We start from the raw sequence: 27,316 nt of genomic DNA on the forward strand, positions 1-27,316 counted from the left end.
GACCCTCCTTTTGGCCTATGCCAAGTGCTAAAACATTATTTCCTAATACTTTTGAAAATACTTGAAGGCATTATCATTCATAGGTTCCGCATCATTGTCTGAAATATCAATAGCCATAAAGTTGTTCATAAGAACTTATCGCAACATGAATTCTTTAGATGCTGTCTTCGGGGTATATATTCTACGCCCTATTGCGCTCATAACTTGGGCACAACATCCCCCTATCATTCCGCATATACTCGGGAGGCATTGAAAACAGCAGCAAAGAAATAACAGAGTCCCTAAAATACCTAAAATAACAGAAAGCACCTTCCACCCCCAAGATCGTAGAGAATCCCAAAACCAAGTACTAAGGCTCCAGTCTCCTACAGGGATATGGACTTCAGAACTAAGAGTGTGTAAATTCTGAATTGCTTTAAATATTGTTGATGAAGAATCTGGTACGAAAACACAGCAAGCGGACCCCACTAATTTACATACTCCGCCTCGTTCAGCTAAAATGACATCTAATGCCATTCGATTTTGAAGTGCTACCAATCTTATCGCCTTTTGCTCTAAGGTCATATTGTAAAGTATGTCCGTGGTCCGGTTGATCGTTTTCTCCAATACCCTCGCCAATCCCCTAATGTTTTCTGAATTTGCTATTTGTCCCCAGAAGGGGACTACTGATTTGGCTATATCCCCGAATACTTGTCCAGGGGTATCTCCATCCTTATCCCGTCGCGGGCGAGCCTTAGATACCTCTAAGGTACTGGCTATAAACACACCTGGTAACAATATCCCCAAATAACAAGTCCCCTGCCAATCCTTGGGCAACCAGGGAAAAGCTAAACTACCACAAACAAAATAAACGGGTCCCCCTACATACAAAGGCCTATTTTCCCCAGTCAAATTTACAATATGTACACAAGGCTCAAAATCTCCCATTGGCCTAGTGCCATTTCTTTGTACACAGAAAGGGACAGAATCAGGATTGTGATTTACAGAATAAGAAGGAGGCATGACATCCTTATTGCCTATCGGAGCCATCTTGAAAGAAACTAGATTTTGAAAAGGAAAAGAAAGTTTATCAGACGGCCTAATAGAAGCGATATTAGGTCTACTCCTATTTGCGAAAAGCGAGCATCCCAGGGGAGTCAATTCACGTTTTTCAAATTAGTGCCATCGAAGTTCCCTGAGATGCTATCATTCCACCGGCCAAAGAAGAGTGCTCTAAGAGAGGCATAGCAGGAAGTCGTTAAAGGTAGGGGATGTATATACCATCCCAGTCCCTTGTTCCCATGCTGTGGTAAGTGAGTGCAAATCCAACAATTACTCCTATTAAGAATAGCATGTGTAGCATTCATTACTATCATCAAAGTGTTATTATGATATTTCTGTCTATCCCGAGAGTCCCTAGGGGACAGAGTATGAAGGTGTACAGAGGGAGTCAAAACAGTTGGTACAATTTCGGTCGGTAACAGAGGCTTCAAAGGATAAATTTCTTCAAAGTACCAAAGTCCCACGGCAGCAGTTGCAAAACTAACAGTAATCAAAACAAGAACACAACAGTACGTTTTCAGGGCCCAGGCACATTGTCCATTGTTCGATTTGGTCACCCCCTTATCTAATAGTTCGATACGAGGAGCAGCGGTGAAGGCGGCAGGCATCATGGTTATCCCGATCGTCGGCCCCAATGTTCGTTGCTGGCGGCACTTCGGCCGCGCGACTTCTTAGTCCTTCCCAACCCTAGCCAACAGAACCCTTATTTCCCTTTGTTCCAAAAAGGAAAGACAATAGTATTTCGATCACTCCTTCTTCCTTTCAAATGCACTATACTCGTGCAGCGCGTGGTCGAAGGTTGTACCTGATGGTACCCAGGTTTGCTGAATCCAAAAGCAAAGTATCGTCGCTCCCTGAGGGGAGCGTCACGTCGGTGGCGACGGAAGTCGCAGAACTTGAAACAAGAGTTTCCGGAAGTGATCGATCAAGAGAGTGTGGAGACGAGATGGACGGCTCCCCGAGCTCCTCGGGCTCAGAGAACTTCTCTGACGCACTCACAGCGCTGCCTGCTACTCTGAGATCAGAGATCGTAGCATCAGCAAGGGGTTCTGTTTCTTCTGTAACGTGTGGCGTCGGGTGAGGGATCTTCTTCACATGCGTTGCATGTACCCAGTTCTTCTTTCCTGCCACCCGCACTGCCGTCCTGGTGACCAATAAAACCTGGTAGGGTCCCCGCCAGCGAGGCGCGAGACAGGAAGACCTTTCGTAGGCCTTTACCAGGATCCAGCTGCCGGGCAATATATCGTGTCCTGGGCCCGTAAACCGTACAGGTAAGGCGGCATTCACCTGGTGGTAGATGAAATACAGGTTTTTAGTCAATTGATTACAATAATCTACAAGCAATACATTCTCCACATCCCTCAGGGCTTTAGGTTTAGGGAGGCCCCAAATATTAGCAGGCCTTCCCATTACTACCTCGAATGGAGAAAGCCCAGTTCTAGTCTGGGGTGTGGTGCGCATAGCTAACAATACAATGGGTAAAGCATCTGGCCATTTTAATTTAGTGTCGGCACATGTTTTCGCAAGTTTGTTTTTCAAAATACCGTTGTGTCTTTCTACCAACCCCGCACTTTGAGGGTGCCTAGCTGAATGAAAACGTTTCTCAATCCCTAAGGCAACACATATTTGCAATATTACAGCTGCGATGAAATGCGGGCCGTTATCCGACCAGATTATCCTCGGGAGCCCAAATCGAGGAAAATATTCTTTCACCAAGATCTTTGCGGTGGTCATGGCGGTAGCATCTTTGGCAGGGAAAGCCTCGACCCATTTGCTAAAAGCACAAATGATAACAAGAACATATTTCAAGTTATTACAACGTTCCATTTCAATGAAATCAAGGTGAATGGTTTCAAAGGGGACAGAGGGGGGCCCGAAACTTCCCCTTGGAGTCACTGTCCCTTTACCCACATTGTGTTGTAGGCAAATCATACAATTTCTAACATGTCTTTTTGCAGTTTCCAGAATTTTGTCATTCACCCAAACCTGCTGTAATATCTTCGCAATTTGCTGGGCACACACATGTGTCGGGCCATGTGCCATTGTGACCATTGCTAATACATAAGAATCAGGAAGCAACCATTTCCCGTCAGATGCGTCCACCCAACACCCTTCGTCATCCAATTTCCCCATGCCTTCAGCCCATTTCCTAGATTCTTCAACAGAGGCATCAGTCTGAATATCTCGCACAGACCCAATGCCTTCATCTATTATACAACCATCTCTCACTTCCCTCGAGGTATACATGTCTGTGCTAAGGTCTGTGGCTGTTTGTCTAGCTATCAAATCTGCAAAAGCATTTCCCTTGCCCACATCGTCTATGACCTTCCGATGTGCTGCACATTTCATGATTGCTAGTTGTTCAGGGAGTGAGAGTGCTGAGAGTAGTTGTACTATTAAGGGGCCATGCTGAATCTTGGTCCCATGTGAGGTCAGAAACCCTCTTTCCGACCACAGTTTTCCGAAGTTGTGAGCCACCCCAAAGGCGTACTGACTATCCGTATAAATGTTAACTCTATGCCCTTGGGAGAGTTCACAAGCACGGGTCAACGCTATAATCTCTGCGGCCTGCGCGGAGTTATGCGGAATCCTTTTAGTTTCTACAATCTTATTCAAAGTAGTAACTGCATAAGCAGCTGTAGATGTGCCATTCGGAAGTTTAAAGCAGGAGCCATCACAAAACAGCTCCCCTTCCGCATTCTCCAAAGGAGTATCTGAAAGGTCTATTCTGCCCTTTGTTTCTTGTTCGGTGGCGTACAGGCAGTCATGTGATCCATCATCGCCGCAAGCAGAAGTTTGCGGGAGAGGCAAAAGTTCAGCCGGATTGAGAACACGACACCTTTTAATTTGGATATGAGGAGCAAATAGAACTAATTCATACCTGGTCAACCGGGCAGAAGTAAGGTGTTGTGTTTGAGTTTTATTCAATAGAATATCAACAGAGTGAGGTACCATCAGAATCAAATCGTGGCCTAGGACCATCCCCTCACTCTGTTTTACAGACGCAGCAGCAGCAGCAACAGCGTGCAGACATCGCGGCAAAGCGCATGCGACAGGATCGAGGGCGGAGGAATAATAGCCGCACGGCCTATTCTTCCCTCCATGTTCCTGCGTTAACACAGACAAAGCACATCCATTACATTCATGCACAAACAACACAAAGGCCTTATCATAATTTGGTGTACCCAGAACCGGTGCTGAACACAGCGCGGCTTTGAGAAGCTCAAATGATCGTTGATGTTCCGATTCCCATGGCAGTGGCAGAGAAATGCCCTTCTTCGTCAAAGCCAACATCGGTTTTACCACTAGGGCAAAGTTCGGGATCCACAGTCTACAGTAGGACGCCATCCCTATCAGGGCTCTGACTTCCTTCTGTGTTTTTGGGACAGACATGCCAGAAATGTGTTTTATTCGTTCAGGTGTCAATCTTCTCCCCTCCTTTGACAGGAGGTAGCCTAAATAGGCAACCTCCTGGCAACAATATTGAAATTTCTTAAGTGAAGCTTTGTGTCCATGTTCAGCTAAATGAACAAGCAACAATATAGTGCCTTCTTTACAAGCTTTCTCAGAGTCTGCAGCTAGGAGCAAATCGTCTACATATTGAAGCAGCGTGCAAGTAGGTGGCAGTTCAAGGGTGTCGAGCTGCTCTTTTAAGGCTCTACTATAGATACTAGGACTTTCAGTATACCCTTGAGGTGCCCTTGTGAATGTAAATGAGCGTCCCCCCAAGGTGAACGCAAACAAATACCTGCTCTCCTTGTGTATCGGAATACTAAAGAAGGCGTTTTTCAAATCTACGACACTAAAGTGCGTAGCCGTAGCAGGGATCATTGTTAAGATTGTTGTTACATCCGGCACGATTGGAAATTATGGGGCCACTACCCGGTTAATAGCACGAAGATCTATTATAAACCGGTACGGAATTGCATTGTCGCCTTTCTTATATACCGGCAAGATCGGACTATTACATAAGCTACCTGTAATCTCTTCGATCACTCCACGATGTACAAAATCGGAGACAATGCATTTCAAAGCGCGCTCGCCCTCAACTGAAATTTTATATTGCGGAATGCGCGGTAGTTTAACCCCATGTTGCAATACTATCTTAACAGGGTCAATGTGCAATATCCCGACATCATTGTCGTCTATTGCCCACAAATATTCTGGGACAATGTCAAATTCGGGAGGTAGAGGTCGGGTCAAGTATTGGGAGTTAAAAGGTTGCTGTGGTGAAACTGTTAATCTTATTCCGTCAGGGGAACAATGAATCACTGCGTTCAATTTCTTCAACAAATTTAACCCCAGCAAATTTTCTCCACAGTTTGAAGTAAGAAGAAAAGGGCACTGGTCTGTAAAAGGGCCCAAAGAAATGGGTACCGGTGCAGAGACCGGACAAACAGTTGGTATACCAGAGAACCCTATAGAAACATTCGTTTGCCCTGACAGGGGGATGTTTGGAACCCGAGAATGGTCGATGGAGCACTTCTGTGCTCCAGTGTCGATCAAGAACTGATGTTTCCTATTCCCCACCAATAATTCAACATAGGGGCCCTTCTGAATGACGGGAATAGGTAAAGGTTCCAAACGCTGCTTCGGGCAATCCTAATAAGGCAGAACTTCATCAAAGGGAAGTTCCTCAGAAAGATAGGCGGCGGAAGGGTGATCAAATATATTTCTCGAGTCCATACTCGGGGTCTGATTTTCCCGTGAAAAAGGTTGCTGTGGATCTTGTAAAAGCTGACCCCTATCAGGGCCCCCTGCTCCAGGGCGGCCCCGTGGTCGCCTACCCATACCTCCGAATGTGCCTCCTGACCTCTGACGGAGGGCAGGGCACTGTGCTCGCCAGTGACCTTCCTGGCGGCAATAAGCACACTGATTAATATTTATAATAATAATAATAATAATAATTTGGCATTTATATAGCGCTACGAACCCTCAGGTATCTGAGCGCTGCTTATTATTACCCACGGTATAGAATTTAGAGGAGTATTTCCTCTTGGAATGTACTGACCTCTAGTTTGTGTCGTACCTCCTCTGGGGTGCCTGACAATTTGCTGCAACAATACCTTAGTCTTTAGGTCACCCCTTCTTTTTTCGATTTTCTCTTTTTCGTTATTAACCCGATTCTCATAACACTGAGCCATATGCAAAACCTCTGACTGAGATTTTGCCTGCCAAGCGCTCTCTAAGGACATAATTTGTGACTGGATGTCGGGCAACAATCCACGCACAAATTTGTCCACAAACAACCTCTTCCCCGACTCTGTACCTAAATCCTGTCCACTGAAGTCGGAGAACACCTGTTCGAATCTATTAAAGAATTCGGTAGTACCTTCAGTTTTCCCTTGGACGCAGGCCGTAAGCTTGTCCCAAATAATCCTTTTTTCTGGGATTATAGTTTTTAATTTGGCAACTATTCTATCGGGTAAAGTGAGTATAACCTGGGGTGGTTTCTCACCAGCTGGTCGTTCCCCATCTATTCTAGTCAAATTTACCCATGTATCCCCTAACCCCGGCACATCATCTATTGTTCGTACCTGTTTCCATACATCAACAGGTAAAAGCACTGGAAACAATAAATCCATGTCACTTAAGGTGAACACAGAAGACTGCAAAACGGATTCTATTTCTTTGTAAAACCCTGTCGGGTTCTTCCTGATATCAGGGACTGATTGTCTAATCGTGTTCACTTCCTGTCGAGAGAACGGGACATGAACAAACTGTGATACGTAATGTGCAGGGATATCCACCGCGGGAGTACCAGCCGCCGCGTTGGCGGGGATTTCTACTTTTGGGACAAGGGTCGGAGGGACCTCTCTCATAGGCAACTGAGATATAGGGACCTCCGACCGCTTACTAAGTAATAAGGCCAAATCGAGCGCTAAAGCAGCTGTAGAAGTGTCGGGCGAAAAAGCTCTTTTACAAATACCTAATAACTCTGTGGGGCAACCAACCTTTTTCCTTATACATTCCTCCTGTAAATGCTGTACCATCATTTGGATCACCTTCCTTTGCATCTCTACCGTGTATTGACTATATGTGTCATATACCTCATCTGGCGGTATCGATGGATCCGAGATCCACCGAATCGCATCTCTGGTACAAATCCGTACTTCCTCAGGTGCTGATCTTCGGCACGAAAGGAACCGTTTCTGCACATATATCCTATTGTCCTCATCATCCTCGTTTTGTAACCTTTCAAAATCCCTTCTAAACTCAAACAACCTATCGACATGCCCATATACTTTCTGCTCTGTATCCCTCGAGAGTGCCAAGGCATTCAGATCTCTCACCCCTTGTGGGAGATCCGAAGTCTGCAATCTACCCCACATTATACATAATTGAATCCCCAGTCCTTCAATAAAAACGTTTTTCTCGGGAAAATCGCGCAAATTAGATAATGTTGAAAATACATCAGTTTGATCACCTTTTTCCATGCAATGTTTAGCCCAAGCAAATAGTTCCTGTTTCCTGCCTGCAGGAACAGTACTACGAGTCACTATCCTCGACCCTGCACCAGGATCTGATTTAATAAACACAGGACTCCCCGAAATCGAAAGTGTAGGTGAACCTAACATGGGTGCAGGGGAAAGAGGTAATGTAACAGACGAAATAGACGGAGGAGCGACAACTAAGGAACTAGGGGTAGTAGGCTGTGTAAGAGGAGTAGGAATAACGATAGGAGCAATAGCAGGAATGGGAAGAGCGCCCACAACAGGAGCATACGGAGGTGGCGCTGAAGAATCAGGCCTCCGTTCGTTTAATATTTTCTCAATAAACTCCTCGGAAACATGGAAATCTTTAGAAGGGTAAATTTTCTGGACTCCGAGCGAAAAAGCTCTGTCCATTTTCTGGGTTTCATCTAATCGTTTTTCCTTGTCATATAACAATGCCTTTTCGGCATTCGTTTTATGACGTCGTGCATGTTTATCCCTACTTTTAAGCTGCTGTAATGCTTCCTTTTTCCAGTTTTGTAACACATCAAAGGCTGCTGGCCTAGCCTTTTTCTTAAGCAAAATCGACTCTAAGTATTCGATACGGGGGATCTAAAAACTACCATTGATTGGCCACTGAAATTCGGAGGCATTTCTGGTCTGTCTGTGCCAAATGTCATTAAATACAATACTACCAATGCCATACTTACAGTACATAGTACACGCCGGCGACCCCTCCTGTGGTGCCGGACGGCTAAATTCCAAAGATTGTCGATCGCTGCGGAATAGAGCCCTAAAACAGCTAGACAATTTCCCAGGCATTTCTCAAATAATTGGTGTTACCTGGTCCAATAATTGTGTCTGCAGATACAATACGCCAAATTCAAATTGTCAGGGTTAAATTAAGAGCCGGGTCACGACTACACCTGACCAAACCTAAGGAGGACCGTACGGTTTACAAAGGACTTCAACTAACAAATTTTACCTGCGTTCGGTGGTTTCGGCAAATCTGCCCGCCTCGGAATTGGACCCTCGTCAAGATGCCGTGTCAGACCACACGACTATCGTCCAAGGATCGGATCGTGCAGCGCTGCCGAGGTATCGCGTCTCGATCGGTCGGGCCCGCAAAATCACACCGTCCGATCCCAGTTCGATAGTCTGCGTCAACCTTCAATGATCCGGCATCAATCTTGAGGGTCCCTATTCGGGCGCCAACTGTGGAAACAGAGAAATTGATATGAGGCCGGGAAGCCCAAAAGGAAACACACCAACACAGGTTACAAAGGACATACAAAGCGCTTTATTTCAAAGTTACAAAGTTACCAAAGTCAATTGACATGCGAATAGCTATTCGGCCCTCTGACTAACATGCGAACCTTCAACGTTAGGTTCGCACTGAAAGTGGGAGAGACCGATCATCGGGATGCTTGGGTTTTTATACATTTAGTACTGCATTGGCCAGCCCTCTTACAAGTTAACCATTTCTGGAACCATGGCTAGGGTTCGTAGCCAGGTCGAACATGCAATCTCCATATATTAGATCGGTTCCGCTGATACAGTTACATATTTACACCTAGGTTAAACAGAGGACAGGGTCTTAGTTCATGACCCTAACAGCCTGCGGACATGTTATTCATTCACGTGTGCGGAGGTCACCATAGCCGAAGTCTTACTCGAAATGTCATTCGGCCTCCATTTTGTGATTCAGGGTGATTTCCACACTGCAAGAATACCTAAAATGGCGGCTAGATCCAAGATGGCGGCTTACACAATACATTAAGGTCAAGACCTTGCCGCGGAACCTATGTTCATAATATTCTTTAGACAGCTTGGCGTAGGCCAACATACATTTAAACAATGCTATTGGGGTCACAATATTATATCAATTTCCACAGGTGTAGATGGTGTACACTGGATGCAGTCATAAACACTGCTTTCCAAGAGTAGTACACTACCTTATATGCCACTCAGGACAATGGATCTTCCACTAAAATATTAACCATGTGAAGGAGGTCCAATTAAGTAATGTGGAAGACGTGCTGCAACTCCTGTGCTCCCTCATCACAAGTGAGGCCATGGGGAAAGAGCCATAGAGAAGCTATCGTGCAGATTCAGGGGAGCTGACCTCTGGAATGCTAGGCGTACAGTCCATCTTAGCTCCACATTTACCCAGGCTCTGGGCGATGGATGATTCAATGGATTGAATGAGGGAAGGGATTTCTTTTTTGATTCTTCTAAAGCCCACAAGCCCTCAGAAGCTGTGGTTCATCCCAGCCATATCCCTAATCACTGTACATATACAGATAATTCCTAATTAAGTGTTTTCCTCATGCCTGCTACAGTTAATGTCAACTTTGTGTTTCCCAGGGTACATCTCTGATTCTTTTCCAAAACAAAAGCCAGTTCAATTGAATTGGTGCCGTTTGTATGCGCTTGTTTACATAGATTTAATAGCCAAGTAGCTAAGAGTTGGAGACATTGACGGCAGCTGATTGAATACCCTGGTCTTCCAGAGTATGCTGCATTGCAATAGGGAAAGCATATTATGTAGGAATTCACTGGCATTCCTTGATGACAAAATTAATAGGAAAGGGCAGCAACGAGGCATAGATTTGTTATGTATTGTGGGTGTGGCCCTGCCCATCAGGCCAGCTAGTGGGAACAGTTCCACAGCCTAGTAGGTTTAAGTTTAACGTTGTCAAAAGAAAGCTGTTTGCTTTCATCCATGAGCTGGATGCTGTCACACAGTTGATGCTTAATAGTCTTGAAGCCCCCATGAACTAAGAAGAATTTCTCCAGATCACCCCAAAATAAGTGAAACCGAAGAGTCTTGTTATTATTTTAAAAAACTATATTCTAAATAAAAGTACTGCTTGTGGGATGTTTTTACCCATGCATCCAAGCCCTACCATAAAACTGTGCAGTACTGGCATGGAAAACATCATGATGGCCAGAACTCCCCAGAGAGTGCACAGGGAAAACATGAAGAATAGGCTGCCACCCATTTTTGCCTATGTTGTGAGCACAGGAGGGCACTGCCTAAAACCACCATTGGGCTACACACACAGTAGCCTGAAACCATTGGGAATGGCAATGCTGATTGCCAAAAAGCAACTCAGAACTGTGGGGAATTCATTTTCTTAATCCCAAAAATGGTTGCAGTACCAGTACTCGCCACTATCAGAAAGCCGGCGTTTTAAAACCACCAGACTTTTGTGTAAAACTGAACAAATGAAACAAAACCAGACCAAGGAAAGACTTGCTAAGAGGTGGATACAATGTAAAACTATATTCTGAAATGACTTGAAGTAATTATTTAATGTATAGGTAAAAATTGTCAGTTGATTTGAATGTAGAAAACTGGGAACAAAAAGTGACATTTAGCTGAAACCTGGCTTAATGAAACTGAGTTCTGCCTGACAACTACCCCCGACAGGAGTTGAAACTGGATCAACAGCCACTCTTCCCCTTGCCAAAAGGAATTGACACCTCTCTGATTAGATTAGGGGTGGAGCACCTGGGAACTGGAAGGGACAGAACAATGCAACTCCCTTGACTCGGGAAAATGTTGTATTGGGGGCATCGTAAAATAGCTTCATCTTGGGAGAAACTGGGGGGCAGCTGTGCCTCTGTGAACAAGCTTGCTTGGGGGAAGTGGATAAACCAGTTATTCCACCCTGTGATGTGGGAAGCCACACCCCTTTTTGACCAGAGCATACATTTAAAAAGATGGATAACTCATAGTGCGGACTTGTCAGAATTATATAAGTAATATCATTATTTTTGTGATTTTTCTGTGAACATTTTAAGAGGTGTTAGGACCCTGTGGTGTATTCTGGGGGGTTGCTAGCAGAAAATAGGGTCTCACTCCAAATGTATGCATGTTAAAAATCTGACACTTTATCATCTGTAGCCCATATCCCTGGTGCACATTTGTGTAAAATCTGGAAAGGTTTAGAGGTCGTTATCTGGATGAAAAGGGGAGAATTCTGTCATCAGTGGACACGACATCGTACAAAGACAGGGATCGGATGGTTTGGTGCTACAGAAAATATGTTAACTGGACCTATAATATTAGAAAAATGGAACATAGATAAATATGTATTTGGGTCAGAAATAGATTTGTGTGCAATCTGACAAGGGGAGGTTCCTCTGACCATAAAACCTACAGCATTACTCTGACTCCCATTTCCTTCCCCCAATCAAGGGAGAGAGGAGGAATTGGCCAATGATAAGTGAGAGGGGCAGTTTTAGTTATGACCAACGCACACAACGCACACACCCACTTTCCAAAACACACAAAAAGAGACTGCTGGGACAGGTAGAGACATTCAATTCCATTTGCTACGGAGCATGCTGACCAACGAATTCACATCCAGAGATCCAGACTTCAAATCCATCAATCTCCAGAACCTGTAGCAGAAATTAACTCCAGAATTTGTAGCAGAGAGGCCTGAATCCACAGCTGAATCCTCTTCAGCAGGCCTCAAAACTAACCAAACTATTCAACAGCCGGGCGAGCTGTTTGACGTTTTGCTGAGAATTTTTGCAAGAACCTGTAGCAGTACCCAGAAAGCAGTGTTACATCCAGAATCCAGAGAGGCTAGACCAGCAGAGCAGAACTGACCCAGATCGCTGTGAGCAGAACCGGTGCCTGATTGATCCGCCGAGCAGACAGAACCGCAGCCGGACGTGTTGACCAGATCCGTGATGAGGCCTAGTTCAAATTTATATTGTGAGTACCTAGCAGAACTGTGCAGAACCAAAATCTTAGTTAAAATAATCTAATCCAAACTATTTTAACCTAAATAGAACTGCCTCCTAGAAATCGTGTCATCTGTCATTTTTAAAGCTGCAGAACTGTCACCTGTCAATTCTGCAGCTGCAAGCTGTCACCTGTCATTTTGAGTTTACTTTAAATCCGAAAAACTACCTTTATGTAATCGTCCGTATCTCTGGAACCGTTTGGGCTAGGAACTTTCATCTGAAAGCTTAGAATCTAGGCTTACCAACGGACCTAGAACCGACTTCCTACTCCGATACTTTTCCCGTAATCACGAGACACGCACTCGCTAAATTTACCGCGATTTGGCCCGATTTCTTCATCTGTAGAAATCGGCAGCTTTTTGCTTCTCTTTGCTAAAAATTGTTTGCAATCTGCTAATCATTCATAGAGTATTGTTAAAGTGAGCCTGAACTAATATAAAGTAGCCATCACCTATCCTGAACCTCTAGAGGTAATTAAAAGCAATTTTAGCACCTTTTCACTTCCTTGCAAACCACATTAAAGGAATTTGCCTGTGTTTAAAACTCATCCCTGTTTTCTCTAAGCTTGCTGGGAGAACTGGAACTGTGTATTGCATTAGAAAGTGTGATTTGTTGGGATTCTTGAAGACTGTGTGCTCTCCTTCCATTTCTTGTATTGCATAGGGGGGGGAGTGAATTGTCGAAAGAAAAAGTGATCATATTACCTTTTGCTAAAATCATAACAAGTTATTTCTGTACTGCATTTTATTCCACCTTGCGTTTCCTTGAACCATATAAAGCATTCTTTCCCACCTTATTCTTCTGTTCCTATTCATAAGTTACCTCTTGCGGACTACTGCTCATATTCTGAAGTGTGATATCAGTTATCAATTGATTTATAAAGTGTGATTGATATATATTGTTGAATTGTCCAAATAAACCTTTTAATTTGCAAAACAAACCTACTTCTTGGCTCAGTGGGGTCAGGGGGATTCTAAGAGGGGGGTGTTATACAAGGGTTGTCATCCAGAGTACTGAACTGGATATAAAAATACATCAATAAGGGTTTTCCTCAGCATCCCAGACTAGGCATTGACTTAGCTGTAGTGTTGATTGAATATCGCTTACATACTCATTTGACTTTCAACTTTCTATCTAATTACACACGCAAGTTTCATGAAGCTTACTTATTTGGGGGAAATTGTGATTCATCTTCTTTAATGTTTAGCATGTACAGTTCTCTTTAGTTCTCAATTCATGAAGGAACAAAAGGTTGAAATTTGGCAGTAAAAGTATTCATAGAATGTGATGCCATGTAAAAGTAATCATTAATTATATATGCGTTATTGTTTAAAAGACCATCTTGAAAATAACATATGAACCAACTAAGTCCACTCGGGAGAAGACTGCCCTTATTCATTATACAGTAAATGAGACCCATCGCCTTCTGTGCTCATGTTGTCTTTTTCTTGGAAGAGAAAGGGAGATGAACTGAGCCTGTTTAAAATCTCACATTTCTGGGACCATCTTCCATGGTGAGTGTCCCTAATGCAAAACTGTGAGGAATCTGTGGAGAATGGCATACTGAAATTCAAGAACTAGAACTCACGTTGAGCTGGGACACAATCAAACCCGTTTTGTAGCAGTTCTAGAAGTTGGTCCATGTATAACTTCCTCCATAGATGATGATAGGGTCATTCAGAAGGGAGAAAAACAGAATTGCATCCATTTCTGTTCTCTGCAGTGTAGTCTTCCTTTGAATCGACAGTCTGCTTAGAGTTCCACAATCTCTTGATTATCATCTAAGCACCTGAATAACAAAGTACCTCCCCTCACTAATGTTCTTTCTTATGGTAACAATGATTAGTCTCACAGATTGATCAGACTCTTGCATTTCTCTGTAAAGTAAGACCTCCCAAGGTAATTGGCTATTTCTTTACTTCGTTTTGTGAAAATGGTGCTTGCGACTATATGTACATTGCAGTGAAATCACTTCCGTCTCTTTGGCACCAAGGATCTGTGATTGAGTCGACTGTGAAGCCGTGCAGAGCTGGTGGTGGTTTGAAAACATTCCAGCCACTGATTTTATGTAGCAGGCCTCTCAAAATCCACTAGACTGCTAGCGTGATAGAGCACTTTTCTAGGAGGGTTGAAACCCATGTGGTTCAGTTCCTCTTCTGAAATGTTTGTATGCGCTAATTGCACGGTCTGTAGCTGCCCTCAAAATGGCAGCAGTGCAACCGGTTAATTCCAATAACCTGGCAGTAATTTTGTGGCCATTCGCACCTGTTGGTGATCTTGGTGTGGTCGATTTGGCTCTGGAGCATCTTTGAAGTGGGTGTGTATTTGGAACCAAGGAGTCTGCCTGCTTCAGGTTTTTCAAAAACGAGATCACAAATTCGTTCATTGAGAGTTGTAAGTAGTTGGCACAAAAAAAGTATCCATGTGGCCTAGAACTAGTGTGGTATGATGATGATCTTGGATTGCACTCATCAGTATGTCAACCTGGTCAATTACATTATTGTGACTACCAGATCCATGCCCACACAGGATTAATTAGATTTTGTAAATGCGTCTTTTAATAGAATGGATAAATAATTGGAACAGTGATTTTTTTAAAAAATCTATTTGTATGTATATTTGGAATGTATATAATTGAAGTCAAGAGTGTAGCAGACATGATAGCGAAAGCTCCGGAGATGAGGAAGAGCAGCATTGAAAGGGCTTTGAAAAATTAACATGATATCTGGAACACTTGTTTAATGGTCTTTTGGTGGAGCATGAAGCTGGAAGAGAGTGAAGCTCAGGATGGGGCCTGGACGTTGAAGCCAGATGCTCCCAAGGAGGGCAAACTATTGCTGGACACAGCTGCCGGCAGCAGTTTAGTTGGCACCCGCCAAACCCTGAGTTGGGCAGTGTGACGATCTCTGCTCCCTAGTTCCCAAGCTCAACACCTTCAGCAGCAAGCCTCAGAGAGACCACTACAGGTTCATTGTGGGGGGGGGGGGTGGACCCAGAGCAGAGGCTAGCTGCAACCAGAACACACCTTATTCCCTCTCAAACACAGGAACAAGTTGCTCCCGTGTCCACAAGGCACAAAAATGTCTTGCCTAATATCGTCACACTGACCCTTGGTTCCTCTTGTGGGTCTGGTCTCACAGATAGTACTGAACACATCACGTTGGTCTGTGGGCATTCCTATTGTGGATATAAATTCATCCCTGTGAACATAAAATGATTCCCTCCATTACTGTCACACTCACTATCCTGGGTGTGGAAGTCTGTGGAGCTCCTGCATTTGGCTTCCATTGTGGCACCATTGCTTGTTACACTGGTGTATACTGTGATTGTTGTGCCTGTTGTGCCTGTTGTATCTGCATGAGTGCTTGCTGTGGTTGCCATTGTGGTGACTGAATTTGCTGTGGGAACGGATGCGCTTGCTGTATTTGTGGAGCACTTGCTTGATACTGCGTGTGATCTTAGGCATAATATTCCTGTGATTCTGTATTGTATTGCGGAGAATAACTCATCCCTCCTTCTTGGACCTTGCCAGATTTGTTCCATGTTTCCTCCTCTGCTACTACATGTTTGGACTATATGTTTGGACTATATGTCCCATTTTCTGCCAATTCCAGAATTATTGTGGCTGACTTCCATTAAATACTCCTCACCCTCTGGGTGCATTCCCTCTAACTCTTGACCAAATGTTATACACAGTCTGATCCATTGTATGCACACTTTCACCACTTGTCAATACTGTTGCCTCTATGGAGAATTTTGACAATTCATTCTTAACTAACTTTGCTTCCTCCTGCTTTATATTCTGAGCTTCTGATTTTTCTCGTGTAACAGTCGACAATGATGTACAATCGTCAACTGTATTTCTGGCAATGGCTTTGCTTCCATCCATACCCGTTTCTTCATCTGCAATTGCACTGGCTCAGGCAGTCCCTGACATAAAATATGGCAAAATAATTTCACTGTTTTATCCCACGGTTCTCTCGTCTCAAGACACCAACGTTCTTGAATAAAGGCAACAGGATCTTCGTCCTCACCCATTTTCCTAGTCCTAATCGCACCCATATCTGATGATTTGGGGTACTGTACTCGAAGTGCTCTCCATATGTCAGCCTTGCAATTATTAAATGGTGCTCTATCATGTGTCATGTTCTGTGTGATTACACTCGTATACCCTGCTCGTCTCCAAATGTCATCAGCTCTCTCTCCTAGAATAGCTGCCAATAGGCCTTTAATGTCACCTACTGCTAATGTCATTCCTGCCGTCATTCTTTCTCTCATGAATCTATTTTCCTGCACCCGTTCTCAAACTAGGTCATTTATTTTTTAAATGTTCCTTGTCCATCTGTAGCCACAGAATATATTGTGGTTGTCCTCCCCCTTTCTCTAATAGCAGGAATTGTTTAAACTCTGGCCCAAAATCATACCCCCCCCCCCCTACACTTTGCGTCTTCCAGGTGGGGCTGGTCTCAAGTTCATCTTCTACCTGGCAGTATAAGGCAAGGATATATCCCCTGCACTGCACAACCATACTGGTGGCCGTTGAGAATATGGTATCAGTTCTGGCAGCATTTTCTTCTTCTGGTCTTCTAGATCTGACCATTTAACCCCTCTCCATGTCCGGTTCTATTGAAAATCTGCATGTGCCTTCTGTTCACGCTTTCTCATTCTCCTCCCTCTTTTTGTCTTGCATCCCTCTCTACCCAGCTGGTATGACTGTCATCTCTGTCCTCCTCAAGATCTCTCAGCTTAAAGGCAGCGTTATATGCTCATCCATCAATATGTTAACTGCCCCATTTTCTTTTTCCACTGACCTCTTAAGATGCTCCCTGTAGCCTCGCAACTGCTTTTATCCTTCCTCTGTCTCTATTGACCCCCAATTCTAATGCAACTGTTTCTTGCTCGTCAGCCCATGTCTGTATTCTCCGTATCCCTTGCAACTCCCTGCTGGGCTGTTGTGGTCCTCTCTCTTCCTCCCATTGCTCTCTAGCTTCGATGGGTATAATAATCCTGTTAACAATATGATCTATTTTGTCAAAGGAAATTGCTTGTGGTGCTAGAGCAGCTTCTTTGTGGCTCTCGTTGCTGGGCCTAGAGTTTTCCAGGCCTCTCAAGGTCCCTAGGCTTTGGTAAAATACCAATTGCCCTCTGCACACCATTCCCATCTGTAGATTGGCTCTGTGTACTACAAAGCTTTAAAAGTCCTCATTGTCAGCTTGTACTTCATATAGAAGACTCCAGAAGGCCAGGATGCTTGGCCTGGTAAAGGTGAGCGACGGGAAGTATGCTAGAAGTAGAAACCACTGAGCAGCTTTCTAGCATCCGTGGTCTGTACTATCTGCAGCATTGTAGAGGTAAGCATAGTTGCAGCACTGCATATAGCACATTACTGTACTCTAAGCATGTCGAGACAATGGCATTTGAGCAGTGATTCCAGGTCAATTCATGACATAATAATGCAATCCTTTACATACAAATCCCCAACGAAATACCTGTGCACTCATTGTAAGGCTTTGCTCAAACGGAACCATAAGGATAGTAGGGATCTGGCAAACGGTATGAGAAAACAAACGTAGATTGCAATCCTTTGAATTTCTGTGGTCTTGCTGAGCCCTCAATCCATACTTAAATGTTGTCATGATGAAGTTGATGCCAGTTTGTGACTTCCGTCCGACAGCATATTGGGGATTTGAAAAAAAGACCTAGGTCTGACGATAATCGCTTGCGGATGGCATGGTGGATTGTGCCTCTCGGCAATCTCACAGCTGACTGGAAGACACATTGAACAGCAGCAGGGCCCACAGGCAATAGAAATCAAGTAAATAGATTTTTATTTTTTTGTTCATTGCATTAGTAGTTTATCTTGTTAAGTGTGTTCTTTAATATTGTGCTGAGGTTGCGTTCATGGATACAGATATCTTGAGTGCATGGATTACTAAAACACTATAGACCTGAAATCTTGGGTAAGATTCACCAAGCTTCATTGCCTGTTACCCGACCCAGGGATGCTACTAGAGAGGACTGATCTGGATTCACTTGTGTAGATCAGACCCTGTGTAGACCCTGGGAGGATCATGTGAGAGGGGATGACCGCCGGAAGTGATCACTCCATTGAAAAAGACACAGTATTTCCCCCTCTCATATGAAGAAACACCTGTGATGCCTAAAGAATTCTGATGGCATACTATGACTATTCAACTCTACCATTCATACTTCACACACATATAACACAAACCTAACATTAACTGTTTCTTATGTTTTCTTAAGTGAAATTTCTGAACAATATATCACTGTTGAAATCCTAGACCTTATGTGAACTCCCTTAAGGCCGCCAAGTACTGAGATGAGGATGAGGAAGAGGAGTGAGGATTTGATGCAGATCGAGGGAAACTCAAATCGGAATGCGTGAACTAACCATTTTGAAGGATCATGAATGCGTGGGACATTTAAAAATGCTGTCTGCACTTGAACTGCAGAGAGAGCAGGATAGGGAAAGGGTATGTGAAAGGACCGCACCGGAGGAGACCGAGAAGGCAGACAAGTCCAGAAAGCGGCTCACAATTATCCAAGCTACTTACTGACGTGGTGCGAGACCAGGAGAGACACTGCAGGTATCGCTGAAGGACCGTCTGAACACTAGCAACAGGAACTGCGCTACCAGAGACGTGATCACACTGAAAGGCAGCAGTCTTTGGTCGCGGAGAGAAGCTGGCGAGTGAGCTGGAAGCTGCGGTAAGAGCCAAAGGATGGTCTGCAGAGCAACAGACTGTCCCAGGGAGGAATCTTCATACCAACGATGTGTCATGGGTTGGGAATGCTATGGAACACTGTTGAGTCCACCCAAAGCCATAGGGGACTCCGGGGCATACAGACAGGCATGCAAGCCAACCAATCAGCTAAGAATATTTGAAAACTGAGCAAAGGAAGTATAAAAGCTGAACTTGAACAAGTCTCCATATATGAGATGTCAATATGGGGAATGTTGGAGCAAGTATAACCCTAAGCAAACAAATGTTAAAGAAATGAGCACAGCGGCAGAACTTGAACAAGTCCCCATATATGGGATATCAATGAGTGGAAAGTTGAAACAAGTCATACCTCAAGCAAATACAAACACAGTGAAGTGATACAACTGTGTTATATTAAGACATTGAAGTTCTGGTAAAAGCAATACATCAGGCACTGAACATTTGGTAGTAAGATACCTGGCAGGGGACTATACAAGGAGGTGCATCAAAGTTGTATAAGGAAACTTACTTATTTTACAAAGCACATGGTAAAGGAATATACCAAAGACACTTCTGCCATCCTGAAGGAATTATTGTTTGAAAGAGACACTTTTGCTATCCTCATTGTTGTTTGGAAGAAACACATTTGCCATCCTCCCTAAATCCAGGGGAAGGGAAACCACCACCACCACCACCTGGATCAAGGAGTTCTTCTGTTGGATTGATATACTTGGCAAAAAGTGTTCATAATCAATACAATTAAAAGTTTAAGATGTGTTCTTGCACCCTTTGGTGATCATTTCTAGTGTGCGGGTCAGATTAGTATGTTTTGGACACAAGGACAGTTTATAGGTGTTGACGACTTGACACAGACTGATGTTTAGGTTAGTTTCCTAGGTAGGGAAACGCTCTTTAGGATAAGGGATGGACAGAGATGCCTTCATCAAACCCTTTTGTTTGAATTATGATGTCTGATGTTGAGAATATTACCACTTTGAGTCTACCTCTCATTTCTGACCCTTCACAAAGGCTTTAGAAAGGGAGTCTCCGTGGTAGATCAGATTTTGACACTATAATGCAGTAAAGGCTTCTTGAATAGAAGAAGACAAAAGTCATGTCAGGCAGTGTTGGAAAAGCCCCTAGCATATACATAAGGTGCAACAGAGTGCCTTTGGACCAAGTAAACCAGTTTGACATTTTAGGTGTTAGTTCTAGTAGTGAGGTGCACAGCTAAAGAAAAGTACATTAACAAAGGCCATGCAAGCCGGAGCTAGAAGCTCTTTTGCAGAAAGGTTTGGCGGGAAATCCATGTGTCCTACTATGACAAACATGCTCAAGCAATTCCTGAGTGCCTGCATGGATCTAAAAAATTGACTTTTCCGACAACAGATCAAGATAAGAAAATAAATTGCTAAAAGATTACTGATGTTACCACAGAGGGCTCCTACTATTATCTTTCTAGAACTACGGTACATGGGAATAGAATAATCCATCTCAAAGCTCTTAAGCAGTGTTCGGTTATGGAATGCCTCCGCATTAACAGTAAGTCCAAAATGATATTCCGATTTGCCTGAAGGTTTGTTCCAAGGGGTAAGAATATGTTCAATGTTATGGATCTCGGAGTTCTAGGTTAACCCAGCATGTAGAACACCAGATAATACCAGGGTACTGGAGGACGTTTTTGACTTCTGGTTTTTTAAGCAATGGATCTGCAAACCATCTACAGGAAAATTATTAAACTACCTAAAAATAAAATCCAGCTACAAATTAGGTTATCTGGAGTAGCGGGTTCAGCTCTTCGACAGAGTGTTATATAAAAAATATTGGAAATACTACTGTTGCATCGTTTTTCAATGTTGCAAGGAAAACTGTTCTTAAAATGACTGCCCCGGGTTCCTTACAAAAGTCCTACAACAGATTTTAGGCTCCTTTACAGAGCATAGTCACTACTCACTGAGGCTCCTTCATTTGGGAAAACTACTCCTCTAGCCACACCGGCGAGGAAACACCCTTATATTGCTGTGAAGTGACAGATTGCTTAACACGGTTGTATGATTGGGAAGCCCTCATCTCCGGTTATTAGGCCACCATCCCTTTTCACACAATCTGCCATCACTGCAGAGCTAGGAGAACGCGGCCGTGCACGAGTACCCTCTTCCTGTGTGTACCCTTTCTGCTTGCTAGTGTCCCTGCCATGCAGACATGAGGTGTCCGCATTGGCCCCAATCCTAGCCAATCACACCACCACAGGAGTCTGTGTGTATCCAGAAGACAGTTTAAGAAATTCTCCCTATATCTGCTCACCACGGGCCCAGGGTGATCGTCGCCAGTTTAAAATGATAGAGCCCACACCAGCCAGGTCATTTTCTTCTGGATTTATTTAAAGCATGTCAGGATAAGTACGTGGGTAAGTGGCCCCAAAAAGTAGCCTTCATCTCTTCGCATCCACCTACAACCGCCTTTCTCTAGAACTTCAACATTCCAGACCAGGTGTACCTGTACATTCCCCTTAGAACAGTCCTTTGGTTAGCCAAATTCCAAAATATAGGATCCACGCAATTCATATACTTTAGCACTTAATATCATCCTTTTGTCTTCTGTTCACCACAGCTCTTCCCCTTTTGTTGATGCATGCCCTCTTTAAGTAAGCCTCTCCAATGATTTCCCCCTTCTTCCTTATCCTTCAAAGCTACATTATCCTCTACTGCCACTTTCTCAATATTCTCACTAGTCAGTATTTTCTGTCTCTCCTCACTGGGTCACCCCTCCAAGTGGAAATACCTCACTTCTTATTCTGTTGTGCTACTCTTCTCCCTCTGTTCTACTCCAACCTTTCTTGCTCCCCAATCCTAGCTCTGTTTTTTTCAGTACTCCCTTGGAAGATTGTCTCCTATTCTTCAACCCTCTACCTCTTGTTTCACCCTCCAAGATGGCTCTTACTCTGGATCCTGGCAGTCAACAGAAGTCCGTAATAATACAGTAGTTTTCAAGCATGTGTATTTCGAGGAAGGGTTTTCCAGAAGCCTTAATGATGCTCCTTATTGTCCCTCTCTTGAAAAGTCCCTCAATCCAAGTCTCATCAGTGATCGCTTTTCCTCCTTTGCCTCACACAATCTTCTTCTTGCGCTTTCCCAATACTGTTAGTCTCTAGTGTAATCTCACGCTATCTGGTTTTCCCTATAGTACCCTTTACTTTGTCCAAGGTGATACCCTGTTTACTCCCCTTTCTGAAGACTTTGAAACTTCCATCTGTTTCACTCCTTCCACTTCTCAGATGGTACCCCTTGACACTCTCCAAGTTGGCACTTTCTCTAAATCTTTTTACCGGATATATGGCTTCTCACTCTTCCATGCTTTTTACTTGCCGTAACCCAGGCCTGCTCCTCGAAGCGCTCCACTGTAGTTGTATTTTTTTCTTGACTCTTTATAGACCTGGTCATTAAGGCTCTTCCAGAGTTTGACGAAGTATGACTGAGCTGGCAGCCTTTTATCTGGTGGCTTCTCCTCCGTTCTAGTGTATTTCAGGGTAATAGCCAGTAACAAGGTTGTGTGAGACAGGCGTTTTCCTGATTGGTCCATGTACTCAAGGTACGTGATTTCTCAGGAGGCTGGTTTAAGGTTGTATCATTGTCGGCCATCATTTTTTCTTTTCAGAATAACTTTTGCTGCATATATGCTTTCACTGCCCTCACCTGTCCCTGCCTGCCTATGGATCCCTCTCTGAGCCCAGCATGTGGTTTATGTATAAACCTTCTGGTAAGCTGGGGGATGGTAAACTATACTTTTATCGTCGATCAGGTGTTTGTAGCGCACAACCTATAATATTGTATCACCTGTTATGCTCACCAAAGTAGGTAAAGAATCTTTAGCAGATTTTCCTTTTGCATGAGCAACATGCTATTGTTTCCATTCCTTCTCCTGACAATGAGTTTGATACATTGCTTTTACAGGGCATTCACTCACCATCCTCTACTTCCTCTAGCAATGCTGCCAAATGATACAAAGTTACAAACCCATTGTCTAAGTTAGAATGTTTCACGTGTGCATGCGAAACAAACCTTGCTTTTTGTCAGTGTGAAAGTTGGTCTGGCTATGCATTGCTTCCAGCTCCCTTGAGGCTATGTTCCTGTATTTAAAACGTGTTTTTGGCACATGGAGTTTTGAGGTTCCCCACTGGAATCTGAGTCACAATGTGAATGGGGCCTGCCCTTGCAAGAGCTGCATCATCACATTGAATGAGAAGTAGGAAACCTTGTTTTCCTTGAAATGAACCACTGGATTGGAGTTGTCTGGAGATTAGGATGGGTGCAGACCGTGGAACAGAGTCTGTGATGGATTCTGTGGGGAATGTTTAGAGTTGGGATGGAAGGGTTGTTGGTAATCTGAGTTGTAACATCATGCTGCTTGTAAAACGTTCATGATGCCGCTATTGTATTGCAAAGATTCCTTGATGTTATGATGCGATAGGAGATGCATGGCAGTCTGGAAAAGTTTGTTTTTTCTTGTATCTGGCTGTTTTTATAATTTTTGTGGCCATGAAGGGGGCTTTGCGATTAGAGATCTAATGGTTTTTAGAGAATTGCCGTTTTGTGGGATCTGGTTTTCTGCCTGGCTGTCCGGAGTTGGAGGTGTAATTGTTTCAGAGAGATGAGGTTGCTGGTGGAGCGAATTCTGCATCTTTGGGTAAAGTTTTGAAATTGAAGTATGCCATATTGTCTAAGGTTGTTGGACGAGGGGAAAGGTGTGTGTGTGTGTGTGTGGCACACTGTATCAATAGTACGAATCAGGAAGGACCTTCCTTCAAAGTCCCCCATTGTTTGTGCTATGCCTTCTAGTGTGCGGTCACTGACCAATCCAAGAAAGTAGATGCTGAAAATACTGTTTGTTTCTTGTGTCTATTTTCCTGACTCCATGATGATTACTCTGTAATTGGGAATTGGTCCTCACAAAAAAGTGAACATGCTGCATCTAATAGAAGGTTTCACTCTTGTTTGGCTGCTAAGGAAATGGGGCATTGTTCTTGATCATATTTGCAGTCGAAGCGGATATGTACCCTACCTTCAATGTCATTCTTCCGAGCTGCCTGCAAAAACATTATGGAGAACAGTCTAATAAGTATGTTTAGATCACCATTGCACAAGAGGATAATTTTAATGATTTGTTTCAACAGTTTACCTTTGACAGCATGAATGAATTGGCTCAGGGGTCATAAAGAGTGCTTCTGTGGGTTAGGGAATGAATAGAACCTTTCACTTTTTTGCTGATTTGCCCCTTGATGGATTTACTTAGAAGGCATCTTCTCAGAAAACATTTTTATAAACGGTATCGGGGATACCAAGAATGGCATGTGCTTATTTCTGAATTTTAATGATTTGAGTTTTATATTAGATGTTTGAACATTTGTAAGAAAGGGTTTTAGAAGGTATGTTAGACCTTTAAAAACATGTTGATGCATTTTGATCGTGATTGATTTTAAAACTGTAGAATTATTTTTTATGGAATGAATGTATTGTTATTTATTGTTATGCTAATGCTGAATGAAGCGTTGTTCTTCTTTGTTTGTTGGACATGTATTCACATGTGTTGTCTACGTGCTCGAGTTTGAAGATGTGTTGCTGGGGTACTTTGTCCTTGAGACTTTCATAGTAGTTTCTTGATTATAGTACAGTTTGTCTTAAGGGCTCACGCCTTTGTTCTTGATCCTACCAGCATGCTCCACTGCGGTCACTGCAGTGTTCGTCCCCTTTCTTCGTGTCAAAAACGCTACATGTTTACTGAAGATGCCAATTCTAACCACCTTTTGTGAATGGTTTTTTAGAGGCCAGAAGGAATTCACCACTCATTGGTAGCATGCATATCCCATGGATTGTAATTTACTTACAATTCTTGTATATTTGGAATTGGTGATTTTTCTACTACTAAATCTTAGGTTCTCATTCTTCAGTTATAACTCTGCACTCACATCATCATAATAGTGATTTTAATGTATTTGAGCCAATCTGGAAAAAATAAGATGCTAACAGTTACATGTTTTTGAATTTGTTTTTACAGGGTCTCCCCCACCATACAGCTATGAGTATGAGATGGACCTACCCCCACCTTACACACCAACGCCACAAACAGCTGTGCACTATTCTCCACCCCCTCCATACCCGGGGTATTCAAGAAAATAAACAATGTGCCTTTGAATTTGGCAATCAGTTCGCCAGTGGACTAGTGCAAGGAGGTGCACGCGCTAGTATTCTTGAAACTTGAAAAATACATTACAGGTGCTTCTGTTTACAACTGGATTCAGCTGATTTTCTCAGGTAGATTGGTACCCCATGAAGTTGATTCTCCACAACGTGCCGTGTTCTACAAGAAACATTTCAATCAATAGACTACATGATTTGGCCATCACTTTGTGTAAGTTGGCCCAGCAACCTGCAATGACTTCAGCTTTTTTCAAAGAACGTTCTTTTTGAAATTCTCTAGAACCTGAACTGGGGACCACTTGACGACTAGAATCTTGCCTTGGTCATAAAAGAGGCAAATCATTTGAAGGTCTTGAATTTACGGTGTTTAAAGATGCTGGTTGTTTTTCTTGTTATGCCTGTATGTGAAAAGAACATACTCCACCATCTAATGGCACAGCTTCAACAAATGCAGTGTAAATATAATTTTAACTCTCAGCCATTTTCTAAATCCATTTTTATATGTTCTTTCAGTTGACCAAAGCAATAGTTTCTGATGCAAAAATAGGAATCGCGCTCAATTTGCCAATGTCGTCCTAGCTGGTTTTCTTTGTCTACTCATTTCGCTCCACTCTCATTACTTTAAAGATTATATTTGATTGTGTCCTGCTTCTTCTATGAGGTGTTTGTTGACTTTTGTCAGACTTTGCTTGGAGCGTATATTTGAAAGGGATTATCCCTTTTTCACAAGCAAAGTAATAACGATGGTCTGCTGATGCCCAGAGCAGTGTTGTCACATGCTCCAAATGCCAGTTTAACCATTTTCTTTCGATAGGTATAAATGTCAACATATGAAAAACGATTGCACGTTCTCTTGATACCGATTGCACCTGTGAAATGTTTTTGAAAAAATCTCTCCAAGACGCATACTGTGTAAAGTTATACAAACACATATGCCCATCACCATACCTTTCATTATTGCAATGAATTGTTTTAATGTGAAGGAGTTTTTAGCCTGCTTTTCGTAGCTACTTTTACAAAGCTATTTAACCCATTAGTGTTTTTCTTTCTTTGGCAAATCTATATGTACTCTGAATGGGCTGTACATTATTTTTTCTCCCTTTTAAAAAGGACATTCCATCGCTAGGAAAAATGCTGCCCATGTTGGAACTTCCTTTCTTTGGCAACCTTTAAGAGGCTGATTTAGTGAAATGATGCTGTTGGGGGGGGAAGAGGGGGTTTGCTCGTTTGAGGTTTCCTCTTCCCTTCCCCTAGATCTTTTATATATTATATTTGTTTGCAGTCCAAAAGCAGTAGAATGTCAGAGTTTAGGAGCTCTAAGCACTTCCTGGAATTGTCAGCAATAGTATATTCGTGAAGGAGCCATTTTTTAAGAAGGGGTCCGCTACATTAGTATCCATGTTGTAGAAAGATGCAAATAAATCTTCCTTAAGTGCTCTGGTATTGATGGGAGAGGTCTGATAGCCCTACCCTTAAATCTTCTTTGCTCCCACAATTCCTTATTCCCAAGTTTGTATCTGTACTAATTCATGTGCTAACGTTTGTTTGGTTATTCACAATCTCTACCCCCATCGGAATGCTCTGGCGCCACGACACAGTAACGTTTACCTCAAAGAGCAGAAGTCAAATTCAACCCTGGTCTACTTTTTATGCGAATTATTTGTCAAGTGTGTGTTTGCTTTGCTGCACTCATGTTGAGTTGTTTGTGATCTCCTGTCACTAGGCAGGTGCCCATTTACCCTTATTACCCATTTACCAAGAAGAATCCTAATATGCTGTGACAGTTACTCTTGTTGGCTAGCTCTGCATAAAGGTTGGCATACCGGTAGCATACACACTCTTCAATTCCCACTGCATTGAATTGACTTCACCCTTCCAAAGTAGCTCACATCCTTTGCTTTAATCGAGTCACACTTCCTAACAGATGACTTTACCCTCCTTAGAAGTTCTGAAGCTTGATGTGTATGAGACTGTTTACTCACACTGTTGTACAACAGAGCAACGCTCTGTGGAATGCTTCAGTTTGGCCCTTGTCTGTGCCATCCGATGAATATGGTACACAAACACCTGCAGGGCATTCGGTTTGCAGTGTCACTGCACAAAGCTTCCCATGCATCTTCTATTTCAGCTTCTTGATTTGTAATACTGTACAGAT

The 27,316-nt window shown here is 43.2% G+C and overlaps 1 protein-coding gene across 2 annotated transcripts in view; it reads left to right on the forward strand.

The window, feature by feature from the left end:
• The window catches only part of CYYR1 (cysteine and tyrosine rich 1), a 364,092-nt gene extending 337,454 nt beyond the window's left edge, over positions 1-26,638 (forward strand). For both annotated transcript variants that reach the window (XM_069636375.1, XM_069636376.1), the window contains exon 4: positions 25,019-26,638. In XM_069636375.1, the coding sequence (XP_069492476.1) occupies positions 25,019-25,140 (122 nt within the window). In that variant the 3' untranslated portion in view covers positions 25,141-26,638. The remainder of the gene's footprint in view (positions 1-25,018) is intronic.
• Positions 26,639-27,316: the final 678 nt, after the last annotated feature.

The sequence above is a fragment of the Ambystoma mexicanum genome, chromosome 7p (genome assembly GCF_040938575.1).
Source record: "Ambystoma mexicanum isolate Mex_15411 chromosome 7p, UKY_AmexF1_1, whole genome shotgun sequence".
Taxonomy (NCBI): Eukaryota; Metazoa; Chordata; class Amphibia; order Caudata; family Ambystomatidae; genus Ambystoma; species Ambystoma mexicanum.